Source organism: Macaca fascicularis, chromosome 3 (assembly GCF_037993035.2).
Source record: "Macaca fascicularis isolate 582-1 chromosome 3, T2T-MFA8v1.1".
Taxonomy (NCBI): domain Eukaryota; kingdom Metazoa; phylum Chordata; class Mammalia; order Primates; family Cercopithecidae; genus Macaca; species Macaca fascicularis.
The window spans coordinates 5,606,676-5,631,713 of record NC_088377.1 but is presented as its reverse complement, the minus strand read 5'-3'; the positions used below and the strand labels follow the sequence as shown (position 1 = coordinate 5,631,713).

The following is a 25,038-nucleotide window of genomic DNA, read 5'->3' as shown; positions in this document are numbered from 1 at the left end:
CCTTCATGGAAATAAGGGTGAGGGTGGCGACAGTTTTAAACATGTTTTAAAAAGAACATGAGATGAAGAATATTGGACTTCAATATTGGACTTATTGAAGAATATTGGACTTCACAAAAGGACCCTCCTTTCCCTTGTTCTTTCTTCCCATGGAGAGGAAGAAGTTGAGGCTGACTTATCACCTCCCATCAGTACTCACTTTTGTTCCTGACTTTGTCACCAAAGGCAGCTGGCTCCAGCTCTCAGCCTTTGAAGGATATTGTGACTGGGGATTCAGAGTCCCAGGCTCCCTCCCACACAGACAGGTGGAGTGAGGCCACCTGAGATCTCAGCTGCTAGGGTGGGTGCCAGCAGGCACACTGAGCTGCTGGGTCCTGGCCAGGCCCTCCTGTACCCCCTGAGAAAGTCTCCACAGGGCTGGGAGCTGTTTGTGCCATCTCTCAGTGATCCCATAAAATTGCTGCCTAGCCCTTCTGGTTTCACAGATTTCACATCAGAAAACTTTTTATGAACCCAGGGCTAGTTCTGAAAACAGGAAGTGCTTTCAGCCCCCGTGGGAGGAGGGGGGTGCAGGAGGCCTGTGGAGCTGGACCTCTGGGAGCCAGGCTGGAGAACAGGGGCTGAAGGCTGAGTGGCCGCGGGGCCATTCACAGAACCATGGTCTTTCCTGCGAGTGAGTGGGGGCCCTGGGTGGGGCTGCTGAGCCCAGGAACAGCTGGCTCTGCTGGAAGATTCGCCCGTCTGAGGCTGCGGGGGGAGGATGCAAGACAGGGCAGAAGCTCATTAGGAAAGGTTGAGACAGAGGGTCTGAGTGAAGATTCCGCTGCAGAGGGAGCAGTCCAGGTCAGCACAGGGTGACATGTGGGGATGAGGCTGGCCAGGGCATGGGGCAGGTTTTTGAGCCCAGCAGTGTAAGCAGTCTCTGTCCCAAGGGAGGAAAGCTGCTGAGAGCTGCTGGGCCAGCAGATGGGAGTGTGGGGCTGGCCTCAGGGCTTCTGGAAGGGGTATTCCCGAGAAGTGAGGTGCTGCTCTGGGACTGTGGTGCCCCAGGGGCCTTCCCTGCAGGGCACTCTCAGCAGCCACCTTTGGTAGAAGCCAGGATCACCCTGCATGGGGGATGATGCTGCACCTAGCACGGAGCCTTGTAGTCAGTCACTCTCCTCTCTCCACAACTGCAAGTACCTCCCTGCCTGCCACCCCCACCCCACCCCCGCCCCCGCAGTGGCTGTGCATCTAGCAGGGGACAGTACCATCAGCAAAGTCTGGGAACTTCCAGGGAGCCCGCATCCCCCTCAGCCTGCCTTTAGCCGGAAAATATTCCAAGCTCTGCTCTCTAATTTGGAAAGCCAATGTTTGTATTTGGAGATTGTGTTGCTAGACTCGACAAGGGTAACAAAGCAACAGGAAGTGTTCCCCAGAGCTCGGGTGCCGACTTGCGTGGCTCAAAGCTGGGTGGTCGTCCATCCCACTGTGGCAGGTGGATAAAGGTTCTTTTCCTGGACTATATCATTCCAGCCAGAGCAAGGGATAAGCCTGTGATAGTCGTGAGTCAGGAACCACTACCAAGGTCAAAGCCCCTCAAGTTAATTGTTGGAACCTGCGGCTTTAACTCTTCCAGCAAAGCTACTTCTGTGAAAGCTGTGAAGAGCAGATGAAATGGGACAGGAGAGGAGCTGAATCCTGCAATTGTATCACTAGGAGCCCCCAAAGTACGATGATGGTCCTCAGGCCAGCATGGGGGTGCATTGGCACCATGTAAGGAAAGGGGCCCTCACATGGCACAGTTGGGATGGGGCAGTGTGGGGATGTTCAGAGATAAAAGTTTCCCGTGAGCTCTGTTTCAGCAAACAGTGATGACCACTTTGGCAACTTCACAATCTTGCCTTCCTGCACGTGGACATTTTTCTTCATGCATGTACCTCTTGCAAATGGTTCCATTGTTTGTATAATTGTATTTCGTGAGTGGAGAAGAGTTGGAAGCAAAAATCATGACTGTTCATGAGAAATGTAAGTCTGTGGTAATACTGCCTTTAGTGAAATCAAGAGCAGATCTAAAGGGATGTGAAAAGCATCAGGATGGTCATATAGGAGGCAGGATCGTTCCCCCAGACGCCGGCCATGCCGGTTGTGTTTTATGGTAGGAGTGATTATGGCAGCCTATGTGTGTGTGGGCATAAGAATACTTATTTTATGGATCTTAAGGTAACTATGTGTTGGAATTATGTGTTGGAAAATATATGGCATGGAATTCAGTAAGGGAATGCCCATGGTTTGTGTGGTTCCTGGAGTTAGAAATGGGTGGCAGATCCAGCAAGAGGCAAGATTTCCAAACAGACTGCTGAGTCATTCTTAGGGTGGGTTAGGAGAAAATGTGCTTTGGTCTAAAGGAGGGAGGAAGAAGTCAAGAACAAGTAAATTATAAAACGTGGTTGCAGGATTGAAATCTGATCCTGAAAAAGAGAGAACAGCCATGAATATAATGTTTAAAAATGCACACAAAGAAAGCCACTGTGGTGGAAGTCACAAGAAGTTCAATCATTATCTGGTCTCATCATCGGGAGTGGAAGCTGCCCACTCCCAAAGCCGTCTGCTTGGTCCACAGCTCTTAGTTTTTGCATCTGGAGGTTTTGTGGTTAGTCCTGGTTTGAGGTCATTGGAGCCGTCCCGTTGGTCTGGGTTTGTTGCCTGTTTCTACTGACTCGTGAGCACTTGGGTCCACACCTTGGATCTTGACCGCCCTGGCATTTGTTCGGAGGACCTGAAATGGCTCCTTCCAAAGAGGTCTGAAGAGTTTTTGCCTTGAGGTCTCTTCCAGTGGACCCAGACCAAGCTGGAGGTCAGAAAAAGTTTGGCTGGCATTTCCTCTGACTGCCATTTCCTTTGGGCACAAGACTTCATGTGTGAGGCTAATCCTTGACAATGCTTTACTGTGTACATGAAATGGAGCAGAGCCAGGCCTTGCTGAAGTTACTCCTGGTCATGTACAGCATCCCGTTATGATCTCATGGGGCGCCGGACTAAGCACTCAGAGATGGTCACGCCAATAGCCTATTATATCCTCGACCTAGGAGTTAAGGAGTAATCTTCTGCTTACAGATAGAGGCGAAGACTGCATGGCCAATAAAGCTGGTGGCAAAACTCAAGGCCCAGAGAGATGGAGGGCTTTTTATAGTTAGGGAATTTCAGTTTCGTTTTGTGATTGATTTTGTATTTTGTGAACACCGAGGGTGATTCAGACACAGTGAAGTGTCTGTGTTGGAAGAAGGACCCTCCGGGACAGTAATTCCACAATCTTTTGACAGGAAGATAGGTATTATCCATGCTGAGAACAGAAAGTCTAGCAAGAGGTAGACTTGCAATCATGAACCCATGGCCCTGAATCCTGTCTCACCTTCACAGTCTTGCCTGGGTTATATTGGTTGCAGATGAGATATGACTCTACCACTTCCTAGGCCAATTCCAGAAAATTTCCTGACCAATATGCATTGCATGTAACATTTAATTTACCTTTTCCATGATGCAAACAATTATGGAGTAATTTAGCTAGGAAGGCTTATGGCACTCACGGGCAGGTGACCTGAGATGACCAGATTCCACCTTTATCGAGAAAGCATTTTTGAGATTGCCAACATTACTTGCCAGAAGTTTGCATTGATTATTATGAGTCAATTATAAATGGATCCAATTTTTTTTCTGAAAGTTTGATGAGTAGATATCAATTACTACTTTAGAACTATAATATAGTATTTAAAGCTACTTTTTAACATGAAGTCAATAAGGACATTGCCCTTGACTTGTGGGATGGCTTCTCAACTAAAAGCTTCTACTTTAGTATCTGGTACCTCCTCTGGATACTGGGTAGCTTCTAATAAGTTACTGATCCCTTACTTTGATGTGGACAATCACATGCTTCCATAGCATCCCCAAATCATAAGCAGCTCCAAATGCCCATCTCATCTATTCTCGGTATAAATGTTTATTTTTTTATCTCTTAAAATAATGTGACTTGGAATCAGGACTACAGCTTATCCACTGGGTTATATCTCACATTAGGAGATAGAACATTTTGATGGGTGAATGACAGTTTCCTATACAATAAATGCTTTTGCCATTTTTATTGTTTTTTCCTCCACAGCCTTTATTAAGCTCCTACTGTATGCCAGGTACTTTGAGCTGCAGGTACAGCTATGAAAAAAACAGGTAAAAATCCCTGCCTCCCTGGGGGCCTTATTGCAGCTGGAGAGAGACGAAATAGGCAGAATCCATCAGGAAAGGTATCGTGCAGATGTTGGGAATGCAACTTTTGACTATTGCCTCCCCCATCAGATCCTCAGCTCTACAAATGGTGGCAATGTCTCCCGGCTGGGTATCTAGAGCCCAGCACACAGCAGGCACTCAGTGAATGTTTACAGAGTGGAGGAAGACTTACACTGACTCAGGAACTGTGGCTCAGAGAGGGCAAGGGACCCAACCAGGGGAGCCATGGAGCTTAGGCAGATAAATTGGGTGTGGCAAGAGGGGTGTCTGCCAGGCCCAGGAGCCCTGGCTGTCACCAATGCACGATGTGACTTTGGGTGAGCCACACCCTCTCTGTGCCTTGTTGGCAGTGGTGGGAGTGGTCATTAGGATGACAGTGTCCTGGAAGCTGAAGCCCATATGGGCCATGGCCTTCCAGGCTCCAGGCAGCCTGAGGCCCTTTGGAATTCTGCGGCTTCCCCTCTAGCTGCTCTGGCCACAGATCTTCCTGCTCTCCCCAGCTCCCCTCTGCCCCTCAACCCCACAGCCGGCCATTAGCTGACTTGTTGACCAGGACTTCAAAGCATCCAGAATCCAGTCGGCTCTCACCACCCCCACTGCCATTGTTTCCCAAAGGGTGTTATCCCTAGGCTTGTCTTTTAGCACCCCCCGGGAGAAAAGAGGACTTTAAAGACAGAAAGAGAGCTAGGCACCAAACCTCAAGCAGGCCTTGCTTTCCCAGACTCTCGAACTTAAAAAAAAAAAAACAAAAAAAACAGACAGAGACAGGCAGGCATCCTCCCAGCCGGGCCTCGGTGGCTGTGCCGCAGCCACTCCTCAACACCAGGCAGGAGCCAGCCCTGGGACAGGCTCTACACACTCACTAAGCACCACCTCCTGCACAGCCCAGTCCCTGCTCTCAGCTTGAGCAGGCCCAGCAGCCCTGCCCTCCCAAGAAAGGGGGTGGTGAGAAGCTTAGCATCCCCTCCGGAGAGACCAGCGCCACACATGACAGTGTTGGTACCAGCACCCAGTCTTTGAGCCACAAGTGTCTGGCACGCTGCTGAGCCTTTATATAAGTAATTGTATGGAACCCTCCCACATCCTCAGGAGGAATGGTCAGCCCCATTTTCTAGATGTGGAAACTGACACCCAGAGAGATTTCAGCACATGCTCCGGGTCCCATGCACAGCCCTTGTGCTGGACGGCCCCAACCCTGCTTTCTAATTCTTTATCCTAAATCCAGGTTGCAGGCCTTGTCTTAGGGAGATGGTGCTGTACCCTGCCTGTGGAGGACAGTATGCCTCGGTCTAGCCCCGCCCTGCCCCTCGCTGGGTGGAGCCTCCTTAGAGGCTCGTGCATGGCTTTGGGATTCCGGGCAGTAGGAGTCAGGTCTGGGCTGCTGAGCAGGGACGGGGAAGGCCCCGACAGCAGACCCCACGAGGATGACTGGGCTCCATCCTATGTGCACCTTGCAATGAGCCACATGGAAGCACATCCATCTGAGAGGTGGGAGAAGGAGGGAGCTGTCTGCAGGTCCCTCCGGGTTGGGGGTTCCCCCGGGGCTAGCTTCCCACTCCTCCAGGCTGCCATGCTGAAAGCCAGCGGGTGTCTCAGGTAGCGGATGTGGCAGGTTGCTGGAGGGAGAAACTCTGGAAGCATGAGATCCAGTAGTACAGAGCCTGAGTCCTGTGGCCTGGCCCAACTGTCCCAAAGCCCCAGGACTCTGACCATGTGTAAACCTTATCTCTTCTTCATGCCCTCCCTGATCCAGGGTTGTGTCCTTTATTGTACTTGGTCTCCTTATCCTCAAGGATGCCCATCACGCCACTCTCCAGCTCAGAACCCTCCAAAGGCCTCCCTCACACCCACGTGCAATGCAAGGCCTCTGCCCACATCTTGCAAGCTTTGGTCCTCCCTCTTTTTCCCCAGTCACACTGACCATCTTCCTATTCACTGAGTTCATTCCGACCTCAGGGCCTTTGCACGTGCATTTCCTTTGTTGGGGAGACTGGTCCCCAGTTCCTCCAAGCCTTGCTCCTCTGCCCATTCCCAGCACACCCTCCAGTGGGCACCCAAGTTACCCTCACCCCAGAATCTCAAACCTATCACCTGTCTTTCTCCAGACACTCCATCATCACCTGGAGTCCCTTGTTGGTTGGTGTATTTGTTTTGGCATTTCCCTGCTAGGATGGTGTGCCTGGAGTGAGGGCTTGGTCTGACTTGGTCACCATGATATTCACGTGGTGGAAAGTGCCTGGCACATTCAGACTCGTACCTTTGTATGAGTCTGCTCAGGCTGCCATGGCAAAAGACCACAGACGCAGTGGCTTAGACAACACGCATTGGTTCTCTCACAGCCCTGGAGGCTGGATGTCCCAGATCAAGGTGTCGTGTCGGCAGAGCTGGTTCCTTCTGGAGGCCCCGGGGGAATCTGTGCTCTCCTTCCAGCTCCTGGTGGCTATGGCAGAGGCCTTGGCCTTCCCTGGCCTGGGCTGCAGCCCTGCAATCTCTGCCTCTGTCTTCACAGGTTCTTCTCCCTGTGTAGAGGTCTCTGTGTCCCAAATCTCCCTCCGCCTGTCTCTGATAAGGACACCTATGATGAGATTTAGGGCCCATTCTAAATCCAGGATGATCTCATCTCAAATCTTCACCTTAATTATATCTGCAAAGAGTCTTTTTCCAAAAAAAGTCATGTTCCCGGGTTCCAGTTGAACATAAATTTTGGGGGGACTGTGGGGACACCATTCAGCCTCCTGGATCCACCTTACTACTAGAGGAAAGGGGGATACAGTGCGAGCCAGAGTGTGGGGGGCTCCTTCCCGGAGCACAGGCCCAGTTCTGAGTCCTGGCTTAGACGTCACTGGCCCTCCCAGATGTCAGTTTCTTGACCCTGAAAAACCAGATAAGGGCCAAATACATAGACTTGTTGTGAAACTTAAATGTATGTCTCAGCACGATGCTGCCCTCATCTGAGTGCAGGCCACAGCCTGAGAACTGGGGCTGAACACCTGCTTCTCCCACACTCCCCCAGTGCCTGGCCAAGCCTGGCTGTGAGGCCAGGTCTGGATTCCAGCAGGCCCAGGAGGTGTTGCCTGTCATCTCTGCACACCTAATGGTTCTCTTGCCTGGTCCTGGCCACAGGGGCCTGATGCCATAGATGGCACAGACCATCAGAGGTGACAAAGGAGACTGGGTGCGGTGGCTCACTGCTGTATTTCCAGCACTTTGGGATGCTGAGGCGGACAGATTGCTTGAACTCAGGAGTTTGAGACCAGCCTGAGTAACATGGCAAAAACCCATCTCTATAAAAAATACAAAAATCAATCAGTCAATCGATCAATAAATAAAAGTTGTTGGGCATGGTGGTGCATGCCTCTAGTCCCAACTACTTGGTAAGCTGAGGCAGGGGGATTGTTTGAGTCCAGGGAGGTTGAGGCTGCAGTGAGCCCTGATGGCACCACTATAGTCCCCACTGGGTGACAGAGTGAGACCCTGTCTCAAAAACAACAACGACAACGACAACAAGAAGTAACAAAGGAACATTGAGACTCTCTACTGGGAATGTGGAGTCCACTGCCCCCTGTTCCCCAAGCCCGGGCCGGTAGAAATCCACTTGTGCTCTCTGGTTGCCAAGAGCCCCTTCGGCAGACAGGGGACCTGCACCGGACCCCTGGTCTCTGCATCTGTGTGTAGAGGGTAGGTTGTAGGGTGGGGTGAGGAGGGGTTGGCAAAAGTGCCACGTTGGGGAGGACTTCTGGTGACCTGTGGGCCGCTTTCCCTCTTGTGTCTCTGCAGAGCTTGTCAGGAAGATTGGAGGTGCCAAGTAGCAGAGAAAGCATCCCCCAGCTCTGACGGGCAGACAGCACATGTCTAAGGCCCACAAGTCTTGGCCCCACCGGAGAAGAAATCAGTTTTCTTCCCAACGCTCCCTGAAAAAAGAAATGAATTTCTTCCAGCAACAGCCACCGCCATTCGGCACAGTGCCACCACAAATGACGTTTCCCCCAAACTGGCAGGGGGTAGAGAAGGACCCTGCTTTCCTCACCAAGGACTTCAACTTGCTCACTTTGAACAATCAGCCACTACCAGGAAACACGAGCCAACCAAGGGCAAAGGTAAGCCCGGTGGAGGGACGTTTGGAAAGGGTGCATTCTGGCTGCTGGTGCAGAGGGCTGTCATGTAAGCCCACCGCGATAATAGAACCAGCCAGTCTGCTCCTCCAGCACAGCTGGTGTCTCCAGCTCTCCTGGTCATGTCCATCAAGTACCAGGAATGTACACAGACTCTCCTGCAGCAATGGGCTGCTGTGACGTGGGTCTGGGGGCTTCTGTGTGTGGGGGACCCCTTCCTGGAGCTTTTCTTCCAGCTTCCCCTGCAGCCATCACATTGCCACCCTACCCACTTGCCACCCTTCCCAGCTCTGCAGTGCCCTGGTCCAGAACCTCTTCTTCCTCTGACTGGAGCCTCTGCCTCTTGGAACGTCTTCCTGGCTCAGGGTTCCCAGCCCTTTCCCGGCAGGCACACCCTGCACACCTGCAGCCAAATCCTCCCAGCATCTGCCCCAGTGAGGCCTCAGTAGGAACAGAACAGAAGGGCCCCTGCATGCAGCGGCACCCCTCCATCCACCTTCTCACCTCCTGTCTGCAACTCCACCTAACATCACAGCTGCACAAACTCTGCCACACATCCCCATGACACCAGGGACCCTACCAGGGATCAAGGCAGTGGCATCTGTTCTGCCTTCTCCAGGGGCCCGAGAACAACCTGCACAACCAGTACGAGCAGAAGGTGCGCCCCTACATTGACCTCATTGACTCCCTGCGGGCTCTGGGTGTGGAGCAGGACCTGGCCCTGCCAGCCATCGCCGTCATTGGGGACCAGAGCTCGGGCAAGAGCTCCGTGCTGGAGGCATTGTCAGGAGTTGCCCTTCCCAGAGGCAGCGGTAAGTTCCAATGGACCACCTTCCCTCCGCAGCAAGCAGCGCCGCCTGTAAGCCACAAAGCTTCCCCAGGCACCAAGAGGTTTCAGAGACAGGCTGCTGGGAGACACAGCCTCTGGAAGAGACATGCCTCTGGGAGAGACAGGAAACTGGGAGAGACAGGCCGCTAGGAGAGACAGGAAACTGGGAGAGACAGGCCACTGGGAGGGCCCTAGGAGGGCAGCCTCTCAGGCTTGGTGGCAGGGGGCCGGATTCCCCATACATGTTTAAATAGCTCTCACTGCCTGTGTGTCAATTAGGTCCAGGGACCTTGCCACTTCTTCCTACTGGTCTTTGTAAGAATGTAGAAACATTTCTTTGATAGGGTTAAATTGATGCTTTGGGTGACAGGTGAAGTCTTCTTAAAGAATTTTCTCAATGTTTTGAAAATCTATTATTTAGGATCGTGATATAAGACACCTTTTCCTCGGACAAAAATTTTTAAATCTGTGTACAGTGAAGAAGCTGTTGTACATTTATAATTTAATAAAATAATTATAAAGGATAATTATAAAGGCACTACCCTCAGAGTGGGTACTGGAGAGTGTTTAGAAAGGAGTTTTTACAATGGGATAAGCAGGGCGTGGGGAAGCCAGCAAGAAGGGGGTGGGACAGGAAGGGGAGCAGCTTCCAGAACCCGAGAAGGAGCAGTGTGCAGGGGCCCTGGCAGGTGCGGCGGCAGCAGAGAGCACCCAGCTCCTTCTCTTCCCTGACTCCACTCTCCTGCCGCTGCTGCTTACTTCTTAACCCAACCAGAACCCTGGGGCAGGCGGGAGGCATCTGCCGGTTTCTCCAGGGCTGCCCAGAGCAAGGTGGGGCTGCTGGAGGGCTGCCCGGATCCTCCACACCCCTCTGCAGCAACCTCAAAGCCGCAGTGAGCCTGGGAGAGTGCCCCTCCCCTGGCCTCCCTGCTGCCACCTGCAGCCTGGTCCTTTACCCAGCGTGTCCCGTAAGATGCCCATCAGCCTGGGCACAAGGCAGGAGAGAGTAAGGGTGTGGGACGGCCAGTCCTCCTCCGTGCTCTTGGTTCAGCATTTGGGGCAGCGAGACTCCAGAGTGGAGAGTCTGAATGCCAGACGGCAAGCATAGGCCCCTGGGCGAGTCCCCTACTTGGAAGATGGGACAATACCTCCCTATAGGCACGGGACAAAGGACACGGGTTCTCAGGGCTTCACGGCAGGAGCGTGAGGGCCCCCACCCCAAGGAACTCAGCACCGCTCCCACCTTTCCTGGCTTCAGCGGCATCGGAGGATCCTGCCTCAAAGGGCACTGTCAGGATTCCCCTTGCCCCTCCTTCGGGATGTCCGGCTTCTCCTCCAGGCTCTCACCACCTTCTTCCCACTCCTTGAGAAGGGTTCCATGGCTCCTGGATGGGTCTCACTGCTCCACATTCCTGCTGTCCCCCACCCCCCACCCTAACCAGGGCTGCCCACTGGGACAATTACAGAGCCTGGGGCAGACACCCGACATGCTGATTCCAGTTGCAGGAAGACGGAGAGCCTGGACATGTGCCAGAGCCCCAGCGTTCGCCTCCATCACTTCCAGGGCAGTGTGGTGGGGGCTGCAGCTGTGGTGGGGACTGTGGCTACAGCCGTTTGCTCATGTCCATCAGAGCTCAGGGTGCTTAGTCTGGTAGCGAACACTTCCCAAGGACAGTAGCACCTCCCGGGGACCTGTGCCCCTTTGCACCTGCTCAATCCGGAACCCCTCACCTACTACCAGGCCCCAGGGAGAGTCAGAAAGCTCAGACGAGGACTTTGAGGACAGCAGGGCAGGTCCTGGGAGCAAAGGGCCCAGTGCCACTTCTTTTAAAGGAAACTGAGGATGTTTGGGGAATCTCTCGCTCAGGAATCGTAACCAGGTGTCCGCTGGTGCTAAAATTGAAAAAGCAGCCCTACAAGGCGTGGGCCGGAAGGATCAGCTACCAGAACACCGAGATAGAGCTGCAGGACCCTGGCCAGGTGGAGAAGGAGATACACAAAGGTGGGCCCACGTCATTCCAAGGTTCAGATCTGACAGCTGCTCCTCTCACTTCCTCGATTCCTTCTCTTCCTCAAATCACCCCCACAGTGACCACTTACCTCCTAGCTCCATGTGCTCCCACATGGGGCTGCCCCCATTGCTGTCACCTCCACCATCCCTCCAGGTCCTTGTCCAGGTCCCCGCTCATCGAGCCATCCCATGCTGAGGACCCTCTGGTGGCTTCCCTTAGCAGCCTGCAGCCCACGTGGCTGACCTTGCCCGTCCTCTCCTTCCCCAGCCCAGGCTTTCTCCACTCCACAGGATACTCGCCCTCTCTTCCTTCCAGGCTTCTCCTCTTCACCTGCCCAATCCCTACTCGCTCTTTGGCTCTCAGGTCACCTGCGCCCCCTTTGGAAGTGCCGCTGCAGGACCCCTGGTCCCACCCCAGCTGTCACAACCATGGCTTGTCTTCCTGAAGCTCAGCTCTAACCCTGGCCAGCCACCTTGTGGCCACCTTTCCTCCCAGCACCCCCTCCAAACGCAGACCCCGCTCACCCAGCTGTGGGACAAGTTTCCCAATGCTTGTTCTTGGCCATGGCTCATCAAAAAAATGCTCAGTTGCTCCTGCAGTCCACAGCCTTGTACCCCGATGGGCCCTGGTGGTTATGTCCCTTGGAGCGCACAGCCCTGCCTGCCCCAGGCACTGGAGCCTCTCACTCTCCCTAAAGGCTTCTCCCCTATCCTACTTGCACGGCCCATCCTGGACTCAGCCAGGATAGATGGAAAAACAACCCTGAATGTACTAAGACTCCCTGCAGTGAGGAATTAAGTCCAAGGAAGGCCTTTTGCACTACTGGATAGCAAACTCAGTGCCTGAGCGGGAGCCCTTTAGATGACCCCATGGGCTCAGCCCTTTCCCAGAGAACCCCTGTCTGCCTGGATCAAATGACTTTCTGGAGGGCTCCCTTCCCAAATAGAGAAGTCTTCACCCCAATTTCACCCATAGCCCAGAACGTCATGGCCGGGAATGGCCTGGGCATCAGCCATGAGCTCATCAGCCTGGAGATCACCTCCCCTGAGGTTCCAGACCTGACCATCATTGACCTTCCCGGCATCGCCAGGGTGGCTGTGGGCAACCAGCCCCGGGACATCGGACTGCAGGTGAGCCCTTCTGGAATTTGGGATTGAGCTCAGCTGAAATGGGGGAAGGGTCAGAGGTCTCCAGGGTCCTGGTGCACCTTCTGGAGCCTTTACACTGAGGGATGAGGATGGAGTCTCAGGTAAGACCCGCCTAGGTGGGGGCCTCATGCCCAGGTTCTGACTCAGGCTTGACAAGTCACAGAAAAAAGAGAGGTGGACTCTGGGGGACTGGCAGGCATATGGGACAGTGCACACCCTGCCCAGTCATTCAGGACTGTGAGCCCAGTGTGACCAGCTGTGCTGATAGTCAAAAGAGGGCAGAAATTTGGATTTTTACATGAAATCTGTCCATTTTGCCAATATTTTAAAAAATGAATGTTACATAAGTCAGAACGTGGACTGTGGTCCTGGTCGGGGCAGGAGAGGCACAGGGGAGAGGGAAGGCGACCAGGCAACAAGGACACATGTCAGCCAACAGCAGGGCTGTGGCTTCTCTGCCAACAACCTACTCATCTAAACATAAGGCCAGGCACGGTGACACACGCCTGTAATCCCAACACTTTGGGAGGCCAAGGCAGGAGGATCACTTGAGGCCAGAAGTTCTAGACCAGCCTGGGCAACATAGTAAGAGCCTGTCTCTGCAAAATATAAACACAATTACCCAGGTGTGGTGGTGCATGCCTGGGGTTCCAGCTACTTGGGAGGCTGAGGTGCTAGGATCACCCGAGCCCAGGAAGTCAAGGCTGCAGTGAGCCATGGTTGTGCCACTGTACTCCAGCCTCAGTGACAGAGAGAGACTCTATCTCAAAAATAAATAAATAAATAAATAAACCTGAGGTTGCCTGAAAACATAGTCCTGGCTCAAGTACCTGAACCAAATGTGGTCCAGGAAGACTTGTGCACACCCTGTTTGGGTTAGGCCAGTCCCTAGACCAGCCCTGTCATGCTTTGGCAAGCCAGCTCATGTGAAAATGAAGGAAACAGAGTGGACGCCAGGGCAGGAGAAGGCTGGGGAGATGAGGCCCTCCTCTACTAGAACTGAGGCCACTTTCCTGGCTTCTTCCATTTTGTGGGAGACACTGGCAGTGTTGAGAACCCAACCACAACCAAATTAAGGGGTGGCAGCCCCAAGAGCCTCCTGGATGGAGTCTTCACTAGCACTGCTGTTTGGGGCAAAATCTTGGTTAATGATCTTCCTCAACATCCAAATCACCATTCTCTGTCTCTCTAAGAGCAGGGAAATTAGCTCATATCCCTTGCTGAGTTAAGTGATGAATTCCCTATTTCTTAGCCCTCCTAGGAGGGTGGCTGATTCATCCATCAAGTTATGGGAATTCCTAGAAACTGCAAAAGATCCTTGGGTGGTGATATGGTTTGCCTCTGTGTCCCCACCCAAATCTCATCTCAAATTGTAATCCCCACGAGTCAAGGGAGGGACCAGGTGGGAGGTGATAGGATCATGGGGGCATTTTCCCCCATGCCATTCTTGTGACTGAGGGAGTTCTCATGAGAGCTGATGGCTTTAAAGTGTGGCATTTCCTTGTTCTCGCACACATTCCCTCCTGCCACCTTGTGAAGAAGGTGCCTGCTCCCCTTTTGCCCTCCCCCATGATTGTAAGTTTCCTGAGGCCTCCTAGCTGTGCTTCCTGTTAAGCCTGTGGAACTGCGAGTCAGTTAAACCTCCTTCCTTTATAATTACTTAGTCTCAGGTATTGTTCTTTATAGCAGTGTGAGAATGGACTAATACAGGTGGGGTCAGGACACACAGCTTCTTCCTGCCACTCCGTCCTCTGCTCTCCTCTATGGAGGATACACGTGATTTGGTCTGAGACAGTTTGATCTCAAACAATTTCATCAAAAGCAAGTTGGTTGAGATGGCAAAATTTTTCCATTTTTCTAAACATTGGGGGAAAAATGTGTGCAGTGTCTCTAAGCTGTTCATTTATGTTTCAGATTTCTAAAAGGCTTTGTTTCTCTACATTCTTTTACTTCTAATTATCAGTTCATAATTACAGCCATGTGCCCTATGGGACTGGTTAGTCCCTAACAGTAAGTTATGATGCACGTCGTATCGGTTACCAAGCCTTGACCTGGTGACCAAAAAGAATTCTATCTGAAAAGGTGGCAGTATATGAAAACACTGCCAAGTGAACAAGAGAAGTGTTTTATAAAAATTAATTAGGTCCCAGCTACTTGAGAGGCTGAGGCTTGAACCTGGGAGGCAGAGGTTGCAGTAAGCCGAGATCATGCCACTGGACTCTAGCCTGGGCCAGAGAGTCTCTGTCTCAAAAAAAAAAAAAAAAAAAAATTTAAAAAACTAATTAGGAATAAAATGTCCTACCTTAAGTTTGTTTCTTTAATTCTTGCTTAAATCATTACAAAGGGAAGGGATTTTGTTATTGAAACTGTCAAGATAGAACAGGAGGAATAAACGTTATTTTATGCCCCATCCCTGTTAACTCCCTGTTATAATGGAGTATATAAACCTGTAAGTGGCGTTCTGTGAATGTGAGTGTGAGTGTGTGTATGTGTGTGTCTCCTTCCCTATCTCACTGTGTTATCATCCATGTGTTTACTGGAATAGCACTTCTAATTTCTTTCAAGAATTTTTCCTTTGTACTCAACACTTAGCTAATGGGTTGGCACAAGAGGCTTAGCTTTTCGCCTTAACATGCCTTCCTCACTAAACTTCATCATTTCTAGCTTTTGATTTAAAGTAAGAGTCATGCAACTTTTCCTTTTAGTTGAAGGAAAGCCACTGATGGTTTCGTTGTATCCCCACCCAAATCTCATCTTGAATTGTAGCTCCCATAACCCCACGTGTCGTGGGAGGGACCTGGTGGGAGGTAATTGAATCATGGGGGCAGGTCTTTCCCGTACTGTTCTCGTACTAATGAATACGTCTCATGACATCTAATGGTTTTATGAAGGGCACACGCTCTCTGGCCTGCTGCTATGTAAGATGTGCCTTTGCTCTTCCCTTCCATCATGCTTCTGAGGCCTCCCCAGTCATGTGGAACCATGAGTTCATTCGACCTCTTTTTCTGTATAAATTTCGCTGTCTCTGATATGACTTTATGAGCAGTGTGAGAACAGACTAATGCAGCCACTCTACTTAGAGGCCACTATAGAGCTATTAATTGGCCTAATTTCAATATTGTGGTGCCTCAGGGAATAGAGAGAGGGAGAGAGATTGGGGAGCCGTCATAACACAGGCAACATTTATTAAGTTCTCTACCTTATATGGTCTGGTCCATAGCACCCCAAAACAATTATAATAAAAACATCCAAAATCGATGATCACACATCACCATAACAGATAGAATAATAATGAAAAAGTTGGAAATAGCACAAAAATTACCAGACACAGAGGCAGAAAGTGAATATATGCTATTGAGAAAAGTGGCACCAATAGGCTTGGTCAACTCCCACAAACCTTTGATTTGTAAAAAAAAAAAAAAAAAAAAAAAAAAAAAAAAAAAAAGGCTGGTCACAGTGGCTCACTGTGCCTGTAATCCCAGCACTTTGAGAGGCCGAGGCACATAGATCACCTGACGTCGGGAGTTTGTGCCTGTAATCCCAGGAGGCTGCGGTAGGAGAATTACTCGAACCTGGGAGGCAGAGCTTGCAGTGAGCTGAGATCACACCACTGCAATACAGCCTGGGCGACAGAGTGAGACTCCATCTCAAAAATAAATAAATAAATAAATAAACAAATAAATAAAATCAGCAAAGCACAAGAAAAGAAGGTTTGCCCGTGCACAGTCCCTCTACATCTGTGCCTTCACGAAAGAAAAAAAATTGTTTCCTTAGAGCAAATTGCATGAGAGAACAGGGTCACAGGAGTTTAGAGGGAGCAATGAAAATTGTCATTGTGGCTGTGAGAGGCTGGGAGTGTGAAGGAGTAGGGGGTAAGAACTGTTAATGGCAGAGGGAGAATTTGGATCAAGACCAGCCTGGAAATCCATCCCTAAACATCTCCTTCTCCACCACCTTCCCACCCTCCTTGGCCCCCTCTAGTCTGTCTTAGACCTCTCTCCTGCAGATCGGGGCCTCCCGGTCCCACAAACTCCATGAAGCCCCGGGGCCCTGCCCTACCCAACCTGGCTGAGGCCTCCAGGTGGCCTGTCTGAGCACCAGGAAGCCACTGTTGGGAATTCCTCGATTCTTTGACATCGTCCTCCATGTTCCTGGGCTTGTGAAGGAACACCCTCCTCCACGTTCCTGGAACTTCAGACCTTACTTGGCTCAGGAGTCTTAACTCCTCAGGATGTCCAGGGGTGTCAGAAGGAGAGAATACAGTCACGGGTTCTTAGTTTCTGTTTCTGGTTGGGCCAGTAAAGCCCCTTCCTCATCCCTCTTTGCCACGTATTACTAAAGACAGAAACCAAAAACTATGGCTTCAGGCTGTTAAAAACCTAAAACAAAACAGAACAACAACAACAACAAAATAAGGCAGGTTGGACAAGCTTAGTCATATAGTCAAACCTTCCTGCACACAATCATGGGCCTTTCTGGAGTCCCACCACCCTTTCCCATCATATTGTTGTGTCTCTTCTCAGATTCTTCATCATCTTTGATTTCCAGAGGCACTGCCAAGGTCAGACTGCTGGTCATGTGTGCCCTGTCTTCCTCCCCTCCCCGTCTTCCTGAGAACTCATGGAAATCTTAGCTCCTCCAGCAAGAACACATGTGTCTTTCATTTGAAAGATTCATGCCTCTCTTCTGTGTGAAAGCTGATTAATGCTCATAAGGAAGGGGGCGGGTTCTATTCTTGGCCTGATTTGTCTCCCTAGACTCTCCCTGTGAAAGGTCTTTCTGTACTCATGGCCTTATCGTAGAGCTCCACTTTCCCGGCAACAAGCGCTTGGCAGTGTTCACCCACCAAATGTGTTAGTTTTCAAACTCAATTGATCACTCCCTCCTTCTTGAAAGTCTTCTTCTCTGGCATCTGGGCACATTGACCCTGGTTCTTTCCCTCCCTCCTGTTGGTCTCTCCTTAAGTGAATTCTTCCTCACTTCCCTGACCTCTAAATGGTGCAATGCCCTAGAGATCCCTTCTTCCCATTGAAAACTCTCCCTGCTATGTTCCTGGGCTACAGTCCAGTCTCATGACTGTAAATACCACTTCAGCGATTCCTAAATCATTATTTCAAGCCCAGCTCTCTCCCCTGAAATCCAGGCTCCTATCTCCAGCTGCTGATTCACCATCACCCTTTGAGCATCTAATCAGAAACTCAGTAGGTCCAAGCAACACCCAATCTTCCCCCCGACATCTGCCTGCCCCATAGACATCCCCATCTCCGACAGTGGCACCTCCATCCTCACAGTGACTCAGGCCACGACCACTGGGGTCAGCCTCCCTTCTCTCCTCCTCTCACGCGACACATCCAGTCCAAAGCCTACTGGCTCTGCTTCAAATAACACGCCCAGGCCCACGTCTCCTCCCACTTCCACCAGCACCCTCACCCAAGCTGCTGCCATCTCAGACCTGGATTATTGCCTCTGCTGGCCTCCTGCTGGGTTTCTCTGCCTCTGCCCTTCTGGGCAGCACCCTTCCCAAGAGTGTTCCCCACATAGCTCTTGTGTTTTAAGGCTCAAGTCCGATGCTGTCACTCCTTAAAGTTCCCCAGCGGCTCCTATGTCAATCTGTAAAAGTTCCAAGGTCCCATGGGATCCAACCCCCCTACTTCATGGACCACATTTCCTGTCACTGCACCATGGCCCCTCGCTCCACCCCACCACATCTGGGTTCTGCGGCCCTTGGTCCCTCCGGCCCACTTTTGCCCGGACTCTTGCGTGTGCACACACGCTTCCCACTGCCCAGGGCTCTGTGTGCCTGGCTCTCTGAAGAGGGCATCCCTCATTCCTCCCAGGTTTCTGCTGCAGGGCTGCCCTACCAGGGGTGCCTGGCCCTTTCCGTTCCACTTGCCCTCCCTGATATGTCTCCATTGTGTTTATGGCTTGTCTCACCTCCTGGGCTGTAAGGCTCTGGGGGCGTATGCTCAATGCAGGGGGTCTTCGGGAAAGAAGATACGCCAGCCATGGGCTTTGAAGGACAAGTGAGAGATCATCAGAGACCAGGGCAGGGCCGCTGGGGCAGGCGTTCCCAGGACGGGGTTCGGCCCAGCAAAGCCCAGAGTCACGCTGTGGGACGGTGTTGCCTTTGCGCCATCATGCCTGTCTGCCTGGCCGTGTGGCTGGGTGACCAGAAGTGAGACGTGTGCTCTTTTTTTGTGTGATTCTTTGGCATCAGATCAAGGCTCTCATCAAGAGATACATCCAGAGGCAGCAGACGATCAACTTGGTGGTGGTTCCCTGTAACGTGGACATTGCCACCACGGAGGCACTGAGCATGGCTCACGAGGTGGACCCGGAAGGGGACAGGACCATCGGTAAGAGAAAAGAACCAAGCGGCCGGGCGCGGTGGCTCAAGCCTGTAATTCCAGCACTCTGGGAGGCCGAGGTGGGTGGATCATGAGGTCAGGAGATCGAGACCATCCTGGCTAACATGGTGAAACCCGGTCTCTACTAAAAATACAAGAAAAATTAGCCAGGCGTGGTGGCGAGCACCTGTAGTCCCAGCTACTCGGGAGGCTGAGGCAGAGAATGGCGTGAACCCGGGAGGCGGAGCTTGCAGTGAGCCAAGATCGCGCCACTGCACTCCAGCCTGGGTGACAGAGCAAGACTCTATCTCAAAAAAAAAAAAAAAAGAACCAAGCTTCCAGGGCATGGATGGGAAGGGAGGGAGGGTTGCTGCATGTCTTTGGAAGATCCTGGAACGTATCATATGCCGTGTGTCCTGTGCTGAATACAAGTGCTACTGTGCTTGTTCCTTAGGAATGGCTTATTGAGGGCTGAAGTAGGTAATATCATCTACTCAGTAGATGGACCTGAGCATGTCAACAAAGTTAACGTTGAAGAAAAGAAAGAAAAGAAAAAAAGTTAAAAAAAAAAAAGGATCTATTTGAATATTAACATCTCCAAGGAAACTTAGTACTACTTTTTAATAGTCAGTTTTCTGGTCCTCTCATTGCCACAAACTCAGATAATCAATAGTTATCAATAAATATTAGCTATTATTATTATTTTGAGACAGAGTGTCACTCTGCCCCCCAGGCTGGAGTGCAGTGACATGATCTAGGTTCACTGTAACCTCTGCCTCCCGGGTTCGATTCTCCTGCCTCAGCCTCCCAAGTAGCTGGGACTACACGCACATGCCATCACGCCTGGCTAATTTTTGTATTTTTAGTAGAGATGGAGTTTCACTGTCTTGGCCAGGCAGGTGTCAAATTCCCAATCTCAGGTGATCCACCTGCCTCAGCCTCCCAAAGTGCTGGGATTACAGGTGTGAAACACAGCCCCCAGCCAGCTATTATGATTATAAATTCAGTCAATCACTATAGTCATGGGATATACATGATCTGCTCTTAGTATAGCCCAAAACAATATTGTGAAATAAATGCACATTTTCTTTTTTTTTTTTTTTTCAACTTGGGGTATTTTATTTTATTGTTAACTTTTGTTTTAGGTTCAGGGGTACATGTGCAGGATGTGCAGGTTTGTTACACAGGGAAACTTGTGTCATGGGGGTTTGTTGTACAGATGATTTCATCACCCAGGTATTAAGCCTAGTACCCATTAGTTATTTTTCCTGATCCTCTCCCTCCTCCACCTTCTGACAGGCCCTAGTGTCTGTTGCTCCCCTCTACGTGTTCATGTGTTCTCATCATTTAGCTCCCACTTATAAGTGAGAATTTGTGGCATTTGGTTTTCTGTTCCTGGGTTAGTTTACTAAGGATAATGGCCTCCAGCTCCATCCCACAGAAATGCAAATTTTCTATGCATTCTAGCTCAAGTATAGAAATAGAGAAAAGTGTGCTAGGCTTAAAAGAGAAAGAGACTCATGTTCATAGCAGCATTATTCACAATAGCCCAAAGGTGGGAGCAACCCAAGTGTTTACAGATGGATGGATGGATCAATAAAGCGTGGCATACATGTAAAACAGTATTATTTAGCCTTAAAAAGGAGGGAAATTCTGAAACACACAACAACATGAGTGAACTTCAAGGACATTATGCTAAGTGAAATTCCACTCAGAAAAGAACAAACACTGGATGATTCTACCTTATTTGAGGTCCCTAGAGTAGTTGGACTCATACAGACAAAGTAGCATGGTGGTTGCCCAAGACCGGAGGGAGGGGAAGTGGGAAATTGTTGTTTAATGGGTGAAGAGCTTCAGTTTTGGAAGATGGAAAAGTTCTGGAGATGGACGGTGGTGATGGTTACACAACAATGTAAATGTACTTAATTATACCTAACTATAAACTGGCTAAAATAGGAAAATTCACTTTATGTAGATTTTATTACCATTTTTTAAAGAACTTTTTTTTTAAAAAAACAAGGTAGCTAAAGACAGAGTGGGGGGAACATCCTATTTTTATTAGTTGAATTATTCCCTTGCAGACTTGAGTTACGTGTATTTTACATTTCTTTTAGAAAGGAAATTGAGGCCGGGAGCGGTGGCTCATGTCTATAATCCCAGCACTTTGGGGGGCCAAGGCGGTCGGATCAACTGAGGTCAGGAGTTCGAGACCACCCTGGCCAACACAGTGAAACCCCGTCTCTACTAAAAATACAAAAAATTAGCCGGTCGTGGTGGCACATGCCTGTAATCCCAGCTACTCGGGAGGCTGAGGCACGAGAATCACTTGAACCTGAGAGATGGAGGTTGCAGTGAGCCAAGATCATGCCACTGCACTCCAGCCTGGTGAAAGAGCGAGACTCTGTCTCAAAAAAAAAAAAAAAAGAAAAGAAAAGAAAAGAAAGAAAATTGAATGACTATCTACACAATACTCCCAAAGGATGAGAATAGAGCAAATTTGATGATAATATAACAGTGGCTTAGAGAATATCAAGTTTCAAAAACAACAGTGGGTCAATATTTTCAGGCCCTCACTAAGCTGGTTCCCCACCCATCCATTGCTAAATGGATGCTGTCTACTCCCTCGGCTTCAGCTGAGCTCCTGTCCTCTCTTGAGACAGAGACTGCTCCTGTCGAGGTCACCCACACCCTCTGCACTGAGGAGCACATGGTCACATCTCTGTCCTCGCCTTTCCTTTCTCAGCAGCAGTCACCCCAGTTGCCCACTCCCTCCTTCCTGAACCTCCCTCCTTCCTTCACCATTCTCTCTCTCAGGTCGCTTCCATCACTGGCCAGCTGGAAGTCACATTCTCAGACTCCTTGTTTTCATGTCTCTTCAATTCTCAGGCCTCTAAATATGGAAAACTTGGTTCTGGGCTCTCCTTCTATCAACACATCGTCATATTCAGTGATCTTATCTGGCTGTGGTTTGTAATTCCATCTACATGCCAGTGACTCCCAAATCTGTATCTGTAACCTTGACCTTGCTTAACTGGACAACTCCATTTGGCTGTCTGGTCGATGTCTCCAGTTAAACATGACCAAAACAGAACTCTTGGTTTCATACTCCATCCTGATTCTCCTCCTCCCCAAGGCTTCCCCACCTCATTCACAGAACCCATCCACCCACCCAGTTCTAAAGCCAAATCAAAGAGTCCCATTTGAGTCCTCCCTCCCCTTGCCTCCAAGTCCAATGTATCTGAAGTCCTGGTGACTCTGCCTCCAAAACGGGTGCCAAATCCATCCACTCCTCTCCATCCCCACTGTCACTGCCTAGACCAAGCCACCATGTTCTTCTGCCTGTACTGCTCAAACATTCTCCTGCTGTTCTAGCACTCACCTTGCCCATGGCAGTGCCCTCTCCACTGGCTTTCAAACATGTCAATCAAGTCATGCCCTTCCCTGTTTACATTCTCTCCTGCTGCTGTTTCACATGCATATAAACCCCAGACTCCTTTATTTAGAAAGCAGAGCCCCATGTGACCTGGTCCTGCCTGCCTCTCTGATCTCAGTTCCCACGCTCTGCCTTGCTCATGACGCTTCACTATGCTCTGCCATCCCTGCTCCCTCTCACCCAGGGTCTGGAGTGCTCCTTCTCCATCCCCACTAGGCTGACTCCTTCCTTCATTCAGATCTCAGTCCAAATGTTGCCTTCTGAGAGAGGCCCTCCCTGTCCACCCAACCGGAGACTACACCACATATCTCTGCCCACAGTCATTTGCCAGCACATCACTTTATGTTAACTCTCTGTGTGGCCCTTATCAATATCCACTCTTCTTTATTTCTTGTATATTACTAGATTAATTTATCTGGAGAGAGAGGTTCAGGAATAGTAGACCAGATAGCCAGACTTATCCACAAATTAAAATGAAGGACAAAATAGCAGAAAATAAGGCTGGGCACGGTGGCTCATGCCTGTAATCCCAACATTTTGGGAGGCTGAAGTGGGTGGATCATGAGGTCAGGAGTTTGAGACCAGCCTGGCCAACATGGTGAAACCTCATCTCTACTAAAAATACAAAAATTAGCTGGGCGTGGTGGCACACGCCTGTGGTCCCAGCTACTCAGGAGGCTGAGGCAGGGGAATCGCTTGAACTGGGGAGGTGGAGGTTGAAGCGAGCCACTGCACTCCAGCCTGGGTGACAGAGCAAGACTCTGTCAGAAAGAAAGAAAGAAGGAAATAAAGAAAGACAGGAAGGAAGGAAGGAAGGAAGGAAGGAAGGAAGGAAGGAAGGAAGAAAGGAAGGGCTTTTCAACACACACAAACAAGAAATGCAGTGGCTATTTGACACTCAAGCAACATAAACAAAAAAAAAAAGCACTTGGAATTCAAAGTTTTCTATCCAGTGCAAGCAGGAAGGAGTGGGGACAGAGGAGGGGGCGAGGAAAGTGGGGAGGAGGAGATCAGAGAAGGTACCCACAAGAGGGAGCCGAGTGAGTCGGTTCAGGAGACACTAGAAAGGGACTCCCCTCATTAGGGAATGAGGCGTTCTTGGAAACATGGTGCATGGAGCCAGTTCATGCTAACCATGCATGCTGCCTTAGTGCTGGGCACCCAGTAGGCATCCAAGAACTATTTGTTAAGTCAACTATCCAGGACGAATGAACTGAGTGAGAGGGTGAGATACTGAACCAAAAGAAATGCAAAGAAGAGGGGCGATGAGGGAATGAGGAGGGAGTGAGGCACTGGAGGATCAAGACTACAGAAGACCTTGCTGGCCAAAAAAGGAGCCCATAGCCCAGTAGGAGTCAAATCTATTTGAGGGGATCAATGACCTTTCCATTTCCCTTCTTTAACCATCTCACAGGGATCCTGACCAAACCAGATCTAATGGACAGGGGCACCGAGAAAAGCATCATTAATGTGGTACGGAACCTCACATACCCCCTCAAGAAGGGCTACATGATCGTGAAGTGCCGGGGCCAGCAGGAGATCATCAACAGACTGAGTTTGGCAGAGGCAACCAAGAAAGAGATTACATTCTTTCAAACACATCCATGTTTCAGGTGAGACTCTTCAGGAAAGCCCTGGAATTAGACTCCATGAAAAGCCAGCCCATCTGCCAGAGTTGGCCCGGATGATGACCAAAGTATATGCACAAATTACACAAGGTAGTATAACCTAGCCTCACCTTATTTTGGTGTTAAATTTCTTGGCTTATTTAGACACATCATTGTTTTTTTTAGATTCTAATGATGGTGCTGATTAAAAACTGGAATGTGTCATGAAGTAAAGCATAGAACACTTTGGTTTTCCAAAATGTTTTCACTTGCTTTCTGATTTGAGTCCTTTTATTAAGAGATACATAAGGCAGGTGAAGTTTCCCCCATGTTCATAGATAAGAATAATGAGGTCAAACAGTGAATGGGAGCAGGACTGAACACAGAGCTCCTAACTTCCAGAACCCGTGTTTACCACTGTAAGTGGCACACAGGAAAACCTGCTCTATGGAACTCTCCACGTTCTTAGAGCCTCCAGTGCCCACAGTCATTCGCCAGCACATCACTTGTTTTTATTACATAGAAATTTAATAATAACTGGTTTTATTAAATAGAAATTATCCTATAGAGATTCTGTAGTTTGTAGGACACTGGGATTTTCCCCATTGAATGGAGCTCTTTCCTCCTTCATTCTGGAACTTGTTATTCCTGAATGATCCAGCAGCACACAGGTCATTCCTGCTTGAAGGAGAACTAATGGGAAAACAGTGAATTTGGGCGGAGCAGGTCTGCTGCTTGCTAACTATGTGATCTTACAATATGGGCCACCTTCTCTGAATTTTGTCTTTTCCATCTTCTCCAAGATGTGGTTAGGATTAAATAACACGACATACACAAAGGTCTTGAGCGCCAGCAGCCAGCACTCAGTAAATACCACCCGGTTCCTTCTTTCTTCCTCTCTGCTCCTGCTCTGAGTGGATTAAACATGCTGTTTTCAATAGCACTAGAGGACATGAGGAGAAGTAAACTCTCCTCCTCGAGCTGGGAGATTTCAAAATAATCAGGCCCACGGTTCTCCATGCTGAGTGAGCAGCAGCCTCTCTGGAGAGTTCCTTAAAACAGCGCTAGCTCTGCCCTGCCCTGAGGTCTGGGGAGGGGCCCAAGACTTTTGCTTCTAACAGGTTCCTCCTGGTTGAGGCTAATGTTGCCAGTTCAGGGACCTCCCTTTGTGAACCGCTTCTCAAGGTCTTTGGGAAATCTGAAATCCTTGCATTGAGAGCCGGCCCTTGCAGTGAGAGGCACTGGCAGTGCTAGGGAATAATCCTGTGTGCTTCATCCTAAATTCCTGCTATT

The 25,038-nt window shown here is 50.0% G+C and overlaps 1 protein-coding gene across 3 annotated transcripts in view; it reads left to right on the top strand.

Annotated features, from left to right (window-relative positions):
• The window catches only part of MX2 (MX dynamin like GTPase 2), a 44,081-nt gene that overhangs the window by 5,740 nt on the left and 13,303 nt on the right, over positions 1-25,038 (top strand). Inside the window, exons 2-8 of one of the 3 annotated variants that reach the window (XM_045389323.2) lie at positions 4,136-4,200; positions 8,035-8,354; positions 8,989-9,181; positions 11,066-11,200; positions 12,186-12,340; positions 18,576-18,714; positions 23,553-23,751. In XM_045389323.2, coding sequence (XP_045245258.1) covers positions 8,106-8,354; positions 8,989-9,181; positions 11,066-11,200; positions 12,186-12,340; positions 18,576-18,714; positions 23,553-23,751 — 1,070 coding nt within the window. In that variant the 5' untranslated portion in view covers positions 4,136-4,200; positions 8,035-8,105. Of the gene's footprint in view, positions 1-553; positions 674-4,135; positions 4,201-8,034; positions 8,355-8,988; positions 9,182-11,065; positions 11,201-12,185; positions 12,341-18,575; positions 18,715-23,552; positions 23,752-25,038 lie in introns of those variants that run through there. The other 2 variants (XM_065541358.2, XM_005548647.4) reach the window with 2 other exon arrangements.